Below are 19,556 nucleotides of genomic sequence, written 5' to 3' on the forward strand. Positions count from 1 at the left end.
TTTGAGCCATTTCAGTTCTCTCCCCCAGGCAAGCAGTATCGCTTAACCTACACATTCGTTAGGATAAATAGTAAGGCAAGTATTATAGCAAAGCCCTCCTTAGAAATGAAGACCTTGGTAATTAGCAGTGAGAAATACCAACTTTCTAGGTGACATTTCAGTGATTTTCTTTTTTGAAGAAAATCTTATTTCAAAAATTGTTCCTCAGAGCTTATAAGATAATTGGTGCTGGGTGTTCTGTTCATCTATTTTTAAGTATGGCAGAAGATTTTTAAGACTTCTACTAAATCACGTTTTCAAATATGATACTAGGAAAAGCCATTCATTATAAATCCAATTATATTTTTATTTTATTTATAGTCGAATGCTGTGCGTTATATCACTCAGCATAATTTTTTCTGAAGGTCTCTAATTTTAGTAGCAATACAATAGTAAGCTATTTCAATGTTATTTACACTGCAGAGAGAAGCAGGTTAATTTACTAAAAGCTGAAATGATGGTTCAATAGCACGAAACTCTCACCAGTAAATTTGTAATGAGAGTTCTTTCTGTATGAAAACAACAGAATTTTGTTGCACTCTTTTGTTATTCTTTTTTTTTCCTCTTTCTCTTTTCATCAACAAGTGCATGTTTTGCCCATTATTCTTTGCTATAGTAATAAATATGGCCGCTCTGGCAGCCGGCAATGATCTCATTTGTAACGCGTCATAGTGAAACCCATTTAGCAGATTACTTGGAGATTACTTTAGCTGAATGAAAACATCGCTGCATTCTTTATGAAGAAAGCCGTATGTTTAAGAAATGTTACAATCAATTCTACTCTGAGAAGACGTGGCCCGTCCGGCTGTATCTTGCTGTGAAGGAGTCTTCAGGGACTTGGTGGCATTTTTTTCACTGCGCCTTCTTCATGTAGCAGTACCTCTGAAATTTTTCTGTATCAGCTTTTTCTCAAGCTTTCTGTTTTTCTTTTTGTCTCCGTGTCTTTTTTGTTTCATTTTGTTTTTTAAGAGAGAGAGCGAGCACACGAGCAGGGGGAGGGCAAGCAGACTCCCTGCTGAGTGCAGAGTCCCTCTTGGGGCTCCATCCCAGGCCCCTGAGATCATGACCTGAGCTGAACTCAAGAGTCTGCCACTTAACCAGCTGAGCCACCCCAGTGCCCCCATGTCCATGTTTTTAAAAAGTCATTCCCTTACGTTAATATATCCTGAGGTATTACTAGCAGAATCTTCCTGAGGTGGTAGGGTCCATGGCCGTGTTCTATCCTAGCGTCACACCCGTTGGATGGTCGAGTTTTCCGTTTGAACATGTTGGGGGGGGAGGTTAGTCAGAAGGCAGTTCCAAAACTGATTCTTTGCTGAAAATGGGTTTGCTTCCTAGACATACCATTAGTACATGATTTTTTCAGCCTTGCCATTTTTTGGAACGTGACCCATTTGAAATTCATCTGTGGCTTTTAAAAGATAATAAAATAAATGTGGTTGATATCTTCCAAGTTTTAAGCAGTTTTCTATTAAGTGATTATCTTCATAGGTTGATCACTGATTTCAACCGTGAAACTGACTTTGAAAGTCCATGTGTAGCCAAAATTTTTCAGGGACATCCCGCCTCTTTGCAGGTAAAATTAAACAACTATAGATTAAGAGAGCACTACAATATATTGGCAATGAGAGGGAATGAGGGCATAGCTACGTTCTTTTTCTTTTTACACTCTAGAAGGCTTGGTATATTTTTTTCACCTACAGTCTTTATTTCTGTCAAAAAATCACAACTAAGGGATTCATTTTTACCCCAATTATAAAGGAATATGCTGTGCTTTTATGGTATGCCTTAAAGAAATCACATAATTTATTAACTAAAGCAGGCATTAAGGGAAATGTCCAAATGCTAACCTATAAACATTTTATCTGTGCCTTCTTTGCTTTTTAATATATCAATCTTGAATTTGTAATTTCAAAAAGAAAGTATACTGTAACAGTTTGATAATAAATTTACAAATAATAAAACAGTATATTCTGGTGATTCAGGGACAGCCTAGGACACTAATATTTTAATATCAAATAAATGAGAAAAAATTCAGTTCTTAAATCTGAGTCAGGATTCACTCTTCTTTATTCTTTTTAAATCATGTATACTTAAGATGAAAGTTGAAAGTTAATAGACCGAGATCTAAAACTGAAACTTTTTCCACAAAGTAGGGCCAAGATCATTAAAAGATAAGATCTAACATAGCTGATTAAACTCAATGTTAGGTTTGGGACCAAAAATATCTAAACTGTTTTAAAACATGGAAAAGTCAACCACTCTCAATTTTCTCTCATATTATTAGTTCAAAGTCATGACGTACATGATCTTCTTGTAAGATTAAACTATACCTTTTGGTACAGAGAGATACCCAGTTGACTCTTGAGCAAAACAAGAGTCGGGGTGCCAACCCCCTGTGCAGTTGAAATCCATGCGTAACTTTTCACTTCCTTTAAACTGAACTATTAATAGCCAACTATTGACCTTGCTGATAACGTAAATAGTCGACTAACACATACTTTGCGTGTGTTATATACTGTATTCTTACAATAAAGTAAGCTGGAGAAAAGAGAATGTCATTAAGAAAAACATAAGGGAGAGGAAGTACATTTACAGTACTGTACTATATCAAAAGAAAATCTGGGTACAAGTGGATCGGTGTTGTTCAAGGGTCAACTGTGTATCTTGTGTCGTGGCATAGTGTTTCTTAAATAGGATACGGGTTTGAATGTGTGTAATCTAGAATGTGAACCAGCACACATCTTTAAAAGCAAAACAAAACAACATGCCAACGTTGTATCATTTGAGGGATATTTAAGAACTGAAAAACGAAATGCTTAGAATGATTTTCCTTTAGGAAGCCCCCTTTTAAGTAAATATCATGGATAAGATTTGAACTTACGCTTTTCTTGATTAGAATTTAATACGTCTTGTATTTCCAGATGCCTCCGTGTTACAGAATTTTCAGGATGGGAATTCACGGGGGCTTTCAATATCATCTACATGCTGGTGGTGCTTAGATTAATTTGTCCAGCTCTGTCCTCTCCCCTGAACCCCCGTAGGTGCTTACTAAATGCTTGTCAAATGAATGAACATTATGTTTTAGATGTTGGCTCCTACTGAGATGTGTCAGTTTTTTATGTTTGCTCTTTCATTTATTTATTAATTCATTCTATAAAGTCAGTCATTATGCCTGACTCTTAGGCGTTATTGATAATATTGACAAAAATAAAGGAAAGAGAAAGTTTTTATTTTTAATGCTTTCTATTTGTTTTAAAAGCATAGTGCATATTTTATCCCTTATGAGAAGTGGTCAGATTCTGGGCTTAAGTTCTTAGGGACTTTTTCCTCTTTTTCTTTTTTTGCTTTTTGGCAATTGCAATGATCTTCCAATTTCTAAATACTGTTACAATTTAAGGATAGATTTACTTTATAGAAGTTAATTTTATAGGCAGTTTTAAATGCTCTCTCATAATATACATAGTTTTTAAAGGATGAGTAGTGGTAGTATTTTAACTTTTTTCTATTCTAACATTGTTAGAATGCTCTCCCTTCCTCATTTATAACCCCCTTTGCAAACAGTGTTAACTTTAGTAAATGTGTAAGATACTCCAATGTATGCTTTATGTCTAAACCAGTGTTTGAAATCAGATTTACGTTAATAGAAGAAAGACCTATGCTACCAACCAGGCCATTAATTAAAATACCTTTTTTCTCTTTTATATTAGTTTTGGACTACCTTTTTTTTTTTCTTTACTCTTCTCCTCTTCAATATGATTAATTGTTCAGCATAAGCTAGATCCCTACTTTGTCCTCTGAAAGAAATACTCGATATATTTTATGTATTTATGAATGCTTAGTTGAGTAGCTGTCTATAAAAGATTTCTTTTTTGAAATATCTGGTGACTAAGTCAGTAAGATGAATATTATTCGAGGGTATGTAATGCATGCATTCCAGGCAAATGGTCGTTTTTAGAAGAAAGCAACAGAGCAGGACAAAGAATTGATAGCAAAGCGAGGCTCTGGAGGTATTTTGGACGCCAGAATGGAGTATTAGTGTTTTCGCAGAGAGCTTCCAGCTCCGTGGCCATCTGTGAAAGTTTGTGTGGACTGGTTTTGAATCATGTGTCTGTTCCTCATATTTGTTTTTGATCAGATACAGATTTCGAAGGCAAAGATGCCACATTCAGCTATTGCTGGGAATGCCTTAACGCTTTCGACTTAATAAGCTCAAAGTGTTATAGCAATGCAAATTATCCTTTGTACTTTAAACCTTGCAAACATAGCCTTGTTTGTCCGTTTTTAAACTATGATGAATGTTTCCAATAACCTGACTGCGAAAATAAAGAAGAATAGTTGTTTATGGAGAGAGTAGTAAGTAGATGATTGTGGATTACCATTCTCTAGTCATAAGAGCAACCGATTGTAATGCAGACTTTTGGCCTCTCGCACTTGAAGTATTCAGCATTCAGCCCTATACATTTATTAATTGTTCAGTAAGGATGAACTGCAAAGTTGTTGTTTATTTTTGTTTTGCCAAAGGAAAAATGGGGATTGAGGCCATTTTCAAAAGGGTTGTCTCTGGAAAGTTCTAATTAAAAATGAATCCCATGATCTGATTGAAAATATTCATATTGGGCAAAAACTGGACAATTGCAGGAGACCTTTTGGCCCTCATTTTGAGGAAGGTCGCATTTCATTGAGAATATATGTCTTTGTCACAAAGAATGAAAACTCATTTTGTATATATTGACAAGTTAGAATTTTTTGTTATCAACAGGTTTGGCAAACATCGAAAAGATGACAAGATTGAGAAAACGGGTAAAATAAAAATACAGGACCCCCTTACGTCAGAAGAGGAGAGGCTACGAATGAAGCAGGAGCAGGAGAGGTAGATTTCAGTCGTTTGATTAAATCTCGCCAGATAGAGCTTTGTGTCCTTTCTACTCTTTTTTCTTTTTTCTTGCTTTTTTTTAATATGAAGAATTTATACTCAATGAGTTTTTAGTTTTTCTGTGTCAGTCCAAACACTGATGGTTGTGGGATAAATACAATGTAAAGAAAGATTCAAAGAAAAACCGTATATTTATTTGAGGCATTAAAGTGAATTTTAATGGGTGAGTTAAGGTTTTTGCCTAGAAGATAGTAGGGCATATTAGATGAATTAAATAAGCATCAAGACTGAACGTATGATCACTTTTAAAATCACAAAGAAATAGTTACAATTCCATTTCATTCATTTGTGAGTATATAATATTTTATGATAATTTTTGAGTCTATTTCCCTGGAAATAAAACTTTGAATTTTTATATCTCATTTAAAATACTTTGATTTATAATAAGAATTGAGAAGCCTTTCTTGCTATGTTGTTTTCCTCTCGAACCTGACATTTCTTTCTTTTTTTTCCTCTATTTCCCTATCCTATTTTGTGACATTTCCCACTTAAATTTGATTGCATCTCTTCCAGAAAGATTGTTATCATATGTTGTTGAGTCATTCCGTGGTAAGAACCCAAAGCCCAGTGAAATGAATGAAAAGTTACTTTAGGCAGATAATTGATTAGAATTTCTCTTGCTGTCATTCCCAGGGGATGAGAAAGCCGCCTGGCACTTCTGTTACCCGAGTTTACAGGCTCACAGCCAGCTCCTCTGGGTCCGTCCTTTGCAGTTTCAGAGCCCCCACAGCAAGAGACACTGTGCGTGTTGTGCTGTGAATAATCTGGGGAATGGGGGTGCCTTGATTAAGGCTAAAAGACTGAATATTGTCCGTAACTAAGATTAGAGCCCAGCATCTTCAACTCCACATCCTAGAGTCGGGGCACAGTAGCGTCACACAAGTCTGACTCGTAATGAAGGGAAGAACTAGAAAGAATATTCTACCGTGGTTTTCTTTAGAAGAAATTAATGTTTGGATAGTTTCCACTCCTCTTTCGCCTACGTCTGAGGGTTTAGGCTAGTCTAGTTACTCTGATTCTCTGTTTGTAGCTTTTCAGAGTATTAAATGTATACGTGGGAAGAACAGGGACTTTTAATTTGTGATGCAAGTCTGGGTTTATTCTTCTGATTCTTCCCCAGTTTTTTTTTTTCAATCCTTCCATTTTCTTGCTTTCTAAGACTCTTTCTAATCCTCGCCAATTTTGAGATCCCCAAACTCTATTACTAATAAGCTCACTGTGGCCAGGCCTGGGCACACAATAGTCCTTAGTGTGTACAGTATAGCGTCTAATTGCTCAGTACTATACACTTTGATCCTAAGAGAGTATAGAAGAGAGTGTATACCAGCTAAATGTATGTCCTCAGATTTATCCACAGGCAAATAATGTGATTTTGCTAGAGAACAATCCGAGCGATAGGAACATTGTACTTCTCCCCTATCTTGATGCCAACCATAGGGGATAGCTTTATGAATTCCGTACCATTGTTCATACTTGCAATATTCTTTTCTTGCAGTTTAAGATGACTCCTGTGTTTCAATGCAGAATTCTATCAACGTTTTCCAAGATACTTATTATAATGCATAGTCAAGTTTTTGCAGCCAAACAATGATTTTTACATAATGGTTTCACTTGTATTATTAATTTGCCTACGGCACAGTTCACTTTCAGTTTTGCTTTTAATCTCCATCTCTGTACCTCTAATGATGCAATACTTCTGGGAACTAGGTTGGTCATAATGAATTTACAATGTACAGGAGGCCTAGAATAAAAATCTCTTAGGGTCAAGGAACGAGTGAATGGTCCATTAAAAAAAATCAATTAGCTTCATAATTTAAGAAAACTATTATACTCTGACTTTGTATTTCAGTAACAGTTTTTACAAGTATGTTTAATTTGAACTCGTGGATCTTGTAATAGAGCGAGTGAATCATGGGACTTACTGAATTACATAAGTGGGGCTTGTGTAGTGTTTGTTATTTGAACAGGGCAAGCCTTCTTTCCTCCTTTCCGTTCTGTCTGTTGGCATTGATGATGCTTTGTTTGAGAATGGAAATTGCAACTTCTTTGGGAAGAATTTGGGTGGAGGAATAAGTAAAAATAAAGTGCTGCTTATATTCTCCTCATAGCTTTTGCCTCACTGCAGAGTAGTAGCAGAGGCCCTCGTTTAACATTATTTACCATTGTAGCTATTTGAGTTCCCAAAATTATTTTGGTTGATTTCATAGAAAAATAGAAAACTTGACATCCCCTGGTTATTAATTATGACATGTCCATATACAAAAATATTTTTTGTCCACATACATCCATGAAGCCTGAGTATGACTCAAGATATAAATATGGAACAAGTGAAAGGACAATGAATAGAACTGAAAATGTGTTTTCCTACCAGGTTAAGATCTATTTTGATAGCAAACGTGAATTAGATTCTTCTGAGCATGGATCTGAGATTAAATTTGACTTCATCCTTGCTAATTTCTCCCCATCTCCTTCCACTTGCTGCCACCCCTGGGAGTTGGGGTCTTGAATAAATGCTGTCCTCCTAGGAGAAATGGATGAGGAAGACCCTAGCGTGGGTCTGTCCTCTGACTCTACTAGTCCTGCCCTGCCAACAACCTGAGACTGCACGCCTAGTCTCTCTTCCTGAGAAGTGGGGAGAATGGGGAGAACACCAGGGGTAACATTAGCTGGTCCTGTGATGTGCTATTTTGACTTCTAGTTCCAGGCTCCAAACCGAGGCACCTTATTAGCCTTTTAGAGATGCTTTTGGCCACTTTTGGGCTAGGTGGGGAAACAAAGCAGGGTGTGGGTATTTGGAGCTGAAGGACGAATTCAGTGCTCACTGCTCTTGCTGGTTTGTCTTTTAAGCAAGCCTAGGGACAAAGCCCCTGTTGGCTGTTCTCCACCACACAGAAGGATTGGGCTCCAAACCCAGAATAGAACATATTTAATTCATTGATCTGTGTCACTTCAGGCCCACTTAGCTACCATTATGTTGACCAAGTGTCCAGAGTAACTTTCGGCTTTCTGTTGTGTTTTTGCTCCAGTGGAATCTCTGCTTAGGCTCTGCGGGTTGGTACGTAAGCTGTGTGGTGTGGGAGTTTCCCAAACGCTGGCAAAGGGTTCCACATGCAAATATGTTTGAGGAACATCTGGCTAAACCAATTTATGCATATTTCTTTACTCCATTATTTCTCAAAACCCTACATTGGTTAATGTACCTTGTGAGTCACCAATGTATGAATAGAGATTCATCATTTCCCAACTTGTTTATTCACAGAACATCCCCCTTCGTTTGTTTTCTGTGAATTACCAACATGTCTCAGAATTCAGTCACTGGGGAAATACTGGTGGCAAGCAAAGGCCGTTGGCTCCTGGGTCAGCCAAATCCAGCTCCCTCACCTGACTGGCTGTGGAACTCCGGGTTGATTGTTTCATGGTATCGTGAGCAAGTGTGGAGCTGGTGCCTGTGACCTGCCTCTACATTATGGCTTCCATTTTGTGTAGTTCTTGACTCTTATTCCTGAACTTTCATTTTCCATTTTCTCTTTCCCACGTGTTTCTCACCTGTTTAAAACATATACCTTTTTAAGGTCTAATTCTCATGTATTCTAATTCTATAGCTATAGAAAATTTGAAAAAAAAAAACCCATAAATTTAAAATTGGAAAATAAAAATTTATCCATCATAATACCACTGTTAACATACTGGTCTATGCCTTTCTAATTTATTTCCTATAAGATATGTATTTCCACACATGCATACTTTTAAAAAGCCAAATCTGTTTTCATTTTTTTTAAGATTTATCCACTTATTTGAAAGAGAGAGAGAGCACAAGCAAGGGGAAGGGCAGAGGGTGAGGGAGAGAGAGAATCTCAAGCAGACTCCCCGCTGAGCATGGAGCCTTACTTGGGGCTGGATCTCACGACCCTGAGATCATGACCTGAGCCAAAATCAAGAGTCGGACACTTAACTGACTGAGCCACTCAGGCGCCCCACATCTATTTTGCATTTTTATACATTCTTAGAAAACCATGTTAAACTTTTTCTGAAACAAGGCCAAGTCTGTATGAACAGACAGATGGATGGGAAGGAAGGACAGAAAGAAGGAAAGAGGACTGAAAGATGATGGCCAGTATCTGGCCAGATTCCCCAACTCTCAAAATTTACCTCGTATGTTATTCGTCCTGGTCAATGAGACTTAGACATAATGTAACTGGCTTGTGTTTTGTAGTTACTCAGCAAGGGTACCTAGTCTGATATTCTTATCTGTTATCTATGCAGTAAGTTGTCCCTGGAAGTATTTTCAAGGGGACCGAATGCTTCTAGTGGAGACATGAAACAGGTAAATGAATGCCTTATGAAATTCTCCCAGTACGTGAAGGATATTTGTAAAGATGCTAAGGAAATGTACGGCTTAAACGTTCCATTATTCAAAGTGATAATCACTCTTGAAAGGTTTGTGTTTTCAATACTAGGCCATTGAAGTATTTGTGCCCACAAGTGGTACTCCCCCTTCTTGGGGCCTCATTTGCAACTCCGTGTGGCATTTCTGTATGTGGTTCCCATTCACTGGCATTTCTTTTTTTGGTTTTACCAATTGTTTCCAGTATCTGCTTTACGTAATAACTTGAAATCTTGATAAAAACTTTTTTGTGGTGTTTCTTAGTTGGTAAGATCCTTTCCAAAATTTAATATATGTTTATTAGTTTTTGCAGAAATTAACATTTTAAAATATCATAATGCCATAGTAAAGTATGTTTAAAATGCATGAATAGAAAGTTCGTGAAATTATAGGAGGAACAATCAAGAAAGCTGTAATAGGTGTATTCCCTGTGCATCTGAAAGAAAAAACAAATTTTCACTCATTTTGGCTTGAAACTTAGTGCTCATGCTCCCTGAATTCTGACAGTAGAACCCAGATAACCTGGATGATCTTTGCATTTAGATCACATATTGTCATTTGAACAAAGCTTGACTTTTAAAAATTAACCTTTTAGTGGGAAATATACATTATTCTATAGCAGAATTTTTCATATTTTCTCTGACCTCTTGAATCCTTCAGAAAAGTCAACTCTAATCACTAAGATTAGTTCCATCAGGCATTTTTAAGAAAAATTTACTGTTGCAGGTGAACAGAAATTTTAAAGAATCTATTAACTATGTGGAAGTTCACTATTTAGACCAATATTTGGGCAAATTAAGCCTTGGGGTGTGTGTGTGTGTATTTGAATAATTTTGTTGATAGACTGTAACTGGAGTAGGAAAAGGCAACTTTATGTTTGATGAGAGCTGTCTTAGATGTATTTGGCATGGCAACATCTCTTCGAGCTGGAAGTAACTGTAGGTGCCTTGATACTCGTGAAAGTCAGAACAGAATGTGAGTGAATGAATATGTGTGAGAGTGTGTGTGTGTCTGTGTGTGTTGGTTTGTGAAATATTATTCTAGTGTTCTGTTAGTATAAAAGAGAAGTTTTTGTTGTTTCACAATATGACGGTAGAAATTTTGTATTATGCTATTGTACCCTCTCTCAGGGATCCCTTGCCTTTGTTCAGAGGAAGAAAAGATTTAAGCCTGTTGACATTAGAAAATTGATATAAAGCAATATAATCAGTGTGAAAATAGGTACCTGCAGAGCTTTGGGAAGGGTCTGGATTGACAGGCTGGAGTTAATAATGAACACTCCACGGAGATGGTCATTCTAGTTCCCAAGAACTTACGTATTTAGCACAGTGGACAAATTCGACACCCATGCTCACGGGGAGGAGGCATTCTTCTAACTCCTTGGATTCGTTAAAAACTGTGGTTGTAGGAGTCATTAGTAGTATCTCTATGAATACTTTGATCTCTTTTTCAACTTCTAGCCATTTTATATTTTAAAACTGATATCATCTCACTTGAGCATTAAGGGCTGAAGCTTCACTTTTCCCCATCACATGATTCCTCTGTGGATCTCTAAGTTGCCTTCTTCCCTTGAATGGGAAACGTGCCTTCAAAACAGTTGGCGCTCCTCATGAGAAAGTTTTTTCAGCACCCATTTAGAATATGGAAGGTTTTTCTTCTCAATCAGCTTTTACCTCAGTATTACAAAGAGGTTAAAATCCCACTTAAAATGGCGACTGTCATCAAAGTAAGAAATGTACTGGAATGTTGTCCCCCTTCTGGGAATTCAGCGTAGACGCCACATTGGAAGCACGCGTATCGGAGGGGGCAGTCACATTTACGCAGCAGGGTAAGCTGAAGGATTGATGAGTTGAGCCACGCTATTTCCAAAGTCCGCCATCTGCTGAGGTGTTTCGAGGGGCAAATACAGCATTCCTTCGGTTGACGCAAACTCTATTACATTGAACCATTCCTTCTAGTTAGCCTGTAGTTTAAATTTCATTCTGCCATACCTTTAGGTTTTATTTGATGAATGTCTGTAATACGGATTTTTAGAGAGAGGAAATACTGTGGGGGGAAAAGGTCCAGGAACTTTGTTCCTAGAATGAGGCTTCTGGATGGCAGTGCGATCACTTGGGGGTAAAATGTTTCCCAAAAGAGTTGATTGCAAGGTTTTAAACATTGTTTTGAAGATTCTTAACAACTATCTAATATGTAGCCATCCAAAATTCATTTTAATTTTTTCTGGTAAACTGATATTAGTATATGTTATCTTCTGTAGACGTTTACAGCATTTTTTTTTTTTAAATTAACATCGCTAAAGGTCAATTTTGGTTTCTTGGAGTGTTCTGAAAAATGCATCATGGATGTTTCACGTATTCAAGTTTCGTAACTTTGGAGGCGAAGTGTTCGGGATATAACTAACTTAAGTGCGCCATCGATTTCCATCCTGAGGAGTGGGTCACTCAGTAGTGATCCTCATGCTGTACCTTTTCTGGCTGTATAAAGAGCACCCTTCATAACCATAAAACAGTTATTTTCCTCTTACTCTGCTGCAATTAGTGCTAAAAGCCATTTATTGTAAAAGCAAAAATCCTAATGAACAGAAATGTTACAAGAACAGAAGTCTTGTGTGTTTTATCTTCATCACGCATCATCCATTTTAATTAGAGAAAAGGGTGGTGAACACTGTGACAAGAGTCTAGAATTAAAATCATTAATTGATGTCAAGCTGAAGAGAGACTGTTAGCATGAATTTAGTGACAGCGGGAAAGAAATTAACCTTATTACTGTATTTAGTATATTACATTATTTTGTGTATTGTTGTCTGTGCAGGTTCAAGGCAATTTCATTATCATAATGGAAAATACCTTTTTTTTTTAACAGAAAGAAAAGGTGCAGATATTTATGTTTGAACATAACAAATTGACATGATAAATTCTTCACTTGTTGAAAGTCTTCAAAGTTTTTAAAGTTTTCATTTTTTTTTCTTTTTTATGTTTCAAGAATAGGGAAATCGTTCATGATGGTGTTGCCCCTCAGCCCCTGTCACTACAGCTGTCTGCCATCATCTAGACCCCAGAATAGTGCTCTTGTTTATAACTACGAAGGACTGTCTGAAATGCTTAAAGCAATAGACATTTATTTCTTTGGCTAAGTTTTGGGCTAATCAGTTACTTCTGTCGTTGCTGAGGTTTGGCCCAAGATAAATTGAATGGATAATGCTAAACAACAACCTGACTGTTAAGAAAAACGAATGGCTCTTACATCTTAGAGATAATTTGTGACCTCAGGGTCACGATAAAAGAATAGAGGGGGTGTCCTTTTATAGCATTGGCCATCTGGAACTATTAAAGGCTAAACTGCAGTGTACTCACTGTCTTTTTTAAAGTTTCCCTAAGAAACTGTACTGTTTTTATTAAGACACCAAAAGTATTTTCTCCCGAGTCAAATATTTCTTTTCTAATTAAAGCTCTCCAGAGAGAATGAAAATATATTACATGTATATATAACTTGGCTGTGTTCCAAAGTCCCTTTATGCATTTCAGGCTACATAAGACATACAAGCATAAAAGTATCTCATAAAGAAAATCCTTTGTGTCTTTTTGTTAATTTGACTGTGAATTGTCACGAAAATTCACAAAAACCATAGTGCATTCCTGGTTTTAAGTATCTACTCTTCAGTGCCATTTTCACGACACAAGCTCAGTAGCAATAATTCCTAGAATGCACTTTAAAACGCACATTGCGGCAAGCTGGTAGCCAGATTCGTTCACCTGTTGCAACTCTAGCCCCACTCCCCGGGCCACAGCCATGCTGGAGTTCCGTTCTGAGGTTTTTAGCACAAGGTGAGCCGCCAGGGAGGGATGCAAACAGCTTTCATGGCTTTGGGGATAAATTCACTGGTGATGACAAGATAACCGATAAAAAATATAAGTTCTTACATTATTGGAGCTGAGAAAAAAATTAATGCTTTTAGAAGGTGCTATAGATGTGACTGTAATGTTTATTGGATTCAATGATTAGTGGTAATTAGTGTACAAATTTGGGTAAAAGAAAGCAGATAAGAGCTGGGCTTTGTGAATAGTAGTTCGTGCTGCCAAGCACTTCTTCTGAGCAATTGACTTGTTAGAAATTGACTCCCAAAATGAAGATTAGTTTCTGTGTCATTTGGAACAAAAGAACATTCAATTCCAGGACCCATCAATAAAACGTTGAAACTATTGTGCGAGAAGTTTGGGGAGATTATTTAGGTTTCATGCTTCCCTTGAGAAGAGAAATGTTCATATTCTTTTTTTCTGGTGGCTTCCTTTCTGAACGGGGCTGCATTTTCCAACGTAAGTAAGCTGGATTTTCTTCACTTTTAGTGAATTGAGATTCAAGTACCATGGGGCTCACTCATTTATAAACCAATCTGTTACTCCCTTTGATTTCGGGGGGGGGGGGTCTCCAAATTCAGAGATTTTGGCTTTATTTCTGTTGTAGCCCTTCAAATTTCTACAGGTTCCCAAACTTCAAGACTTCTGTGAATGCCCAGCCACCCTGTAGGTAGGTGGTTCTCTGATGGTGACCAAATACGGTAGTTAAGCGGATTGTCAGATGAGTGATCATAATTGAGCTTCAAATGAATATCCCATTGAGTTGAAGAAAGAAGTCATTTCTCTCTTCTGTAGTTTTTCTGGCTGAATACAGAGTCAAAAAGACAGTATGATGCAAAGAGTAAAATGATCTCTGAGCTTATATGAACTTTTTCATCACGAATATCCAGTATTTAGTGGTAATCAGCTTTTATAATAGCATCCTTGACTGTCATAATCGCTCCTAAGTGAATAAATTGACTATAATAAGAAATCGAGTATAAATTTAGCTAAATTTGACATTAGAATTTGACTTGCTGTTTCTCTTATAGGTATTCTCGTTGTGGGGCTTATTAGAATCTAGGACTCTCCCTGATAAAAATTTCTAACTTCTCAGTAGTTTGTTATGAAGTAAGAAAATTACTGGTTCTCATCTCAGGAAATAAGGTCCTTCTCAGGAGGTTTTGGGAATGTGTGAAGCATTTTTGCTTGCCCACATGGTTGGGCACACCGCTTGGTGACATGTGGCTGAAAGCAGCCATGCAGGAAGTTTTGCAACAATAACAAATTACCCTTTCTCAAATGTCGTTGGACCCCTGTTGGGGAACACTGAGCTGGGTGAATTTAGGTACTTCCATTTTATAGTTGGGAAATAAACGAAATTAGAAAAAATTGACCTGGCGGGTCCAAAATTTAGATAAACAAGACTGGCCTCATGATGGTAAGTTTGATATAAGAAGAAACAAGGGAGAAAAATGCACATTTTGCTTGCAATGCTATGTGACACTTTTCCGGCTTTTTAAAACCTTTTTATGTTGAAAGAATTTTAGATTTACAGGAAGTTGCAGAGATGGTGCAGGGAAGCCTTGTGTACTATTCGTCCAGTTTCCCCAAGCTGCTAAGATGTACATGGCTACAGTACGATATCAAAACCAGGAAACTGGCGTCACTACCATGTGTGTTTGTAGTTCTGCGTCATCTGATCACGTGTGTGCTTCACGTAGCCACCACTGCAGTCAAGAAGCAGAACTATTCCTTGGCAAAGATCTTCCTCGCGATACTCCTTGATTTGTCACACCTGCCCCTCTGCTCCCACTGTTGCCAAATCCCAGCAACCACTATCTCCTCACCTTGTCTTTAATTTTGTCATTTTGAGGATGCTGTATAAATGAAATCTTATTTCATTTCAAAAGTAGGTGACCTTTTGAGATTGACTTTTTCCCCCACATAGCAAACTGCCCCTGAGATCGATTCCAGTTGCTGTGTGTATCAGTGATCTGTTTGTATTACTGAGTAGTAATCTGTGATAAGGACGTACTTTGGTCTGTTTGACCATTTACCTGTTGTCGCAGAGTTTGGTTATTTCCAATTTTTGAATATTAGAAATAAAGAGTCTTTGAACAATTGCATACGGGTCTTTGCATGGACTTAAGTTTCTATTCCTTTGGGATAAAGGTCTAGAAGTGCAGTTGCTGAGTGGTATGGTAAGTGTATGTCTGGTTTTGTGAGGAACTGCCAGACTGTTTTCCATGGTGGTTGTACCATTTTACATTTCCAACAGTATTGTATGACAGGTGCAGTTTCCTTGCCTCCTGGCGAGCATTTGATGTTATCACCTTTTTAGCTGATCTAATAGGTGTGTAGTAATAGCTCATTGTAATCCTAATTTGCATTTCCCTAATGGCTGGTGATGTCAAACATCTTTCATGTGTTTATTTGTTATCAGGATATACTTTTCAAAGAAATACTGCTTCATGTCTTTTGCTTTTCTAATTGGATTGTTTTTCTCATTATCGAACTTTAAGTGTTCCTTACATATTCTGGACATGAATTCTTTGTCAGATACTTCGTTTGCAAATATTTTCTCTAGGTCTGTACTTATCTTTTCATTCTCTCAATAGAGTCTTTCAGAGAGGAAATGCTTTTAGTTTTGATGATGTTCAGTTTATCTGCCCTTTCTTTATGGATGATGCTCTTCGTATCATTTCTAGATATTATTCCACAAGTATTAGGTCCTAAGGATTTTCTTCTAATGTATTATAGTATTACATTTTTACATTTAAATCTGTAATTCATTTTGGATTCATTTTGTATAAAGTTTGACACGTAAATTCAGGGTGCTTTGTTTTGGTTTGGTTTTTGCTAGGGACATTTCGTTGTTCCAGCACCATTTGTTGAAAAGAAGGCTTTATTTCATTGAAGTGCTTTTGCATAATTAAGAGAAATCAGTGGACCTTACTTGGCTATTTCTGTGTTCTTCTGTTCTATTGATCTGTGTGTGTTCCACACAGTCTTGATTATCCTGGCTACATTCCAGGTCTCGGAATCAGGAAGTGTGGTTTTTCCCACTTTATTACTCTTTTTTACAATTGTTTAGCTACTCCATCCTTTGCCTTTCCATATAAATTTAAAGATAATCTTGTCTACATCTATAGAAATCTTCCTGGGATTTTTATAGGAATCATATTAAACCTGGATATCAACTTGGGGAGAACTGACTTCTTTAATATGTTGAGTCTTTGATTCATGATCACTGTAAATCTCTCCATTTTTTAGATCTTCTGTGATTTTTCATCAGCATTGTATAGTTTTTAGCATATGAGTCTTGTACATGTTTTGTTAGATTGGTATCTCTATATGTTTATACATATCTCTAAACCAACCTTTAGTTTATATCTGTGTATCTATATATTCCATTTTCTTAGTGTTTGTAAATGGCATTGTATTCCTAATTTCAGCATCCATGTTCATTGACAGTATATAGAAATACAATGAATTTTTGGTTTTTTTATGCTGTATGTTGTTACTTTGCTGAACTTGATCTTTAGTTCTAGGAGACTTTTGTAGATTCCTTGGGGTTTTCTATGAAGGTAGAACTGCAATGATATCATTATGTCATCTGCAAATAAGAATGGTTTTATTTCTCCCCCCCCCATCTGTTCTGTACACCACCCACTTCTTTTGGCTCATTGCACTGTCTAGAATTTCCAGCCCTCTGGGGGAGCAGACATCCCTAGCCTTTTCCTAATCTTAAGTTTCAGCCATTCTCCATGATGTATGATGTATGATGTTACTAGCAGGTTTTTTGTAGATGTTTTTTATCAAGTTTAGGAAGTTAGTTATGCCCTATTACTAGTTTTTTTGAGAGCTTCTTGCCATGATGGCTGTTGAATTTGGTCAGATGCTTTTTTCTGCATCAATTAATATGGTCATGTAATTTTCTTCTTTAACCTGCTAATTTGTTGGATAACACGGGTTGATTTTTTAATATTGAACCAGCTTTGAATTCCTGCAATAAACATCACTTGGTTATGGTGTATAATCTTGTTATATAGTGCTAAATTCTATTTGGTAATATTTTGTTAAGGATTTTTGTTTCTATATTCATGAAGGTTATTGACTCATTGCTTTTTAATTTTGTAAAATATCTGCATCTGACTTTTGCATCTTTTCTGTATTCTTTTCAATATATACTTACATGTCATTTATGCTACCAGTGGTTTACCTCAAATATGAAAAAAGCAAATAACTTTGCAATAAAATGTTAAACTCAGTCTAACATATTGCTTTATATACGTAACACTTCACTTTTAAGTACGCAGCTAAATTTGTTAAGTGTATAATGGAAACGCTTTTCCCAACAAAAATCATTAAAATTTGATTGAGGGTTGTTTAATCATTTTTAGGTAGCTAAGGTCAACTTAGGATATGAATTGTATCAATATATTACAGGTTGAAAGGCTTTTCTACCAAGTAGCTCAATAAAATCTTAGGAAATATTTAAACAACCTTCAGTAAAGAGGTTATTTAAGATCTGTTGCTTAGTTATAACACAGACAAGTTTTATTTCAGAATTTGATTGGATGCATGCCTTCTTGTGCTTAGTCTCAGGACTTGCCAGTTCTGTATACATCACATAAAATCAAAGCTGGTGTCATGAAACTGAGATCTTCTTTTGCCATTAGTAGAGAATTATGGTGTGGATTCATGTTTAGGTTTCATACTATGTTGTATGTGTATGACGTATTTATAACGAGTAAGATGTATACATTATGTACCCACACGTAAGTCTATACATATAGTGTGTGTGTGTGTGTGTGTGTGTGTGTAACGTAAAAAAAAAATCACTTCTTGCCTTAAAAAAATTCATGAGTAAGACTCAGGTCGATGACTAAAGCTATCTGTTCCTGGTGAATTTCTAAAACTAATTAATAAGTGGCGATTTAAATTAAGATATAAGTCATAACTATATCTTATTGACCTGAACAGAAGCTATCTGAAGTTATTATTATCTTGGGGCATCCATGACATTACCTTGGCAATCTGAAATGATGATAACATTGTTTATACCACAGTCTTCTTATAGCTGCATGAAATAAAATGTATTTCACGACATATTTTGATGAATGTTTCTATATGCAGTTCTTAGAAAAGGCATCCTTTCTCTGGTTCCAACTTTGTTCTAATTTTACAGGATTCAAGCCAAAACTCGTGAATTTAGAGAGCGACAAGCTCGAGAGCGTGACTATGCTGAAATCCAAGATTTTCATCGGACATTGGGTTGTAACGATGAGTTGCTGTATGGGGGAATGTCTTCCTACGAAGGTTCTGTGGCTCTCAACGCCAGACCCCAGAGCCCAAGAGAAGGACATATGATGGATGCTTTGTATGCCCAAGTGAAGAAGCCGCGGAATTCCAAACCTTCATGTGTAGACAGGTAGGCTCCAGGAGCAATCAAGGTATTGCTTCCAAATCAACTTTTATATAGTTTTTGACAAGGGAGTAGATTGTTCATCAATTCTCATACCAGGACTGCCTTTTATTAATGGCCTTTAGAAAGCCGTTGTGTCTAAAAGTATTGAGTTTACACAAATCGAAGCTTAATGGAAAGAGGAGCAGAGGTTTTGATAGCTTTTCTAATGATTCCAACATATTTCATCTTGTCCTTAAAATGGTTTTAGACTGGAGAACTAACCTTTAGTTTGTGACTCAAATAAAAAGCAAACTTGAAATTATGGCTCTTCTACTTAAGCTGTTTTTCCTTTTGTTGCTAACAGAGCCTCTAGTTACAGTAATTAAATAGGTGGAGAGCAGCCTGATTTGTTTGAATTATGGTTTACTTAAAGGGCCTCATTTTTTTGGTGACATGATTTTCTATTATGAAAGAATTAGTGAATGAGATGTATAATACAGCCAGTCTCCAAATTGCTTGTTAATAACCACAGACCATAGATGTGATTATGTACATTAGTACAGCACAAAGGAGTGAAAGGTTGCTTCTGTACTAATGACCGCATATTTATTTCAAAATTTTACTGATTCTATGACTATATATTTTTTAGTAGCTATATATTTATTTCAAATTCTGAAACATTTTAAAAACATATTTTTGCACCTATTCATTTATGTGTTCAAAAACCTTTAAAGTTTAGTTCACAAGGAAAATAATTCTCATTTATTTTTATCTGAAACATATGCATGTTATTATCATAAACAATATACTGATCTCATCATACATTATAATGGTTTCTTATAATCATTACTCTCTAGGGGAGTGAGGCTTTGAACATTCAAAATAGGTTTCACTTAAAAGGTGTGGTTCTCAAGCTTTGGCTTGCATCAGAATCACCTGGAGGGTTTC

General features: G+C 36.5%; 1 protein-coding gene across 15 annotated transcripts in view; it reads left to right on the top strand.

Annotated features, from left to right (window-relative positions):
- PARD3 (par-3 family cell polarity regulator) overlaps positions 1-19,556 on the top strand; it is a 636,797-nt gene that overhangs the window by 467,649 nt on the left and 149,592 nt on the right. For 12 of the 15 annotated variants that reach the window (XM_045786400.2, XM_045786403.2, XM_045786394.2 and 9 more), the window contains 2 exons: positions 4,802-4,912; positions 18,390-18,632. In XM_045786400.2, coding sequence (XP_045642356.2) covers positions 4,802-4,912; positions 18,390-18,632 — 354 coding nt within the window. The remainder of the gene's footprint in view (positions 1-4,801; positions 4,913-18,389; positions 18,633-19,556) is intronic. The other 3 variants (XM_045786404.2, XM_045786399.2, XM_045786402.2) reach the window with 1 other exon arrangement.

The sequence above is a fragment of the Ursus americanus genome, chromosome 31, assembly GCF_024610735.1.
Source record: "Ursus americanus isolate L20-20 chromosome 31, mUrsAme1.1.p, whole genome shotgun sequence".
Taxonomy (NCBI): Eukaryota; Metazoa; Chordata; class Mammalia; order Carnivora; family Ursidae; genus Ursus; species Ursus americanus.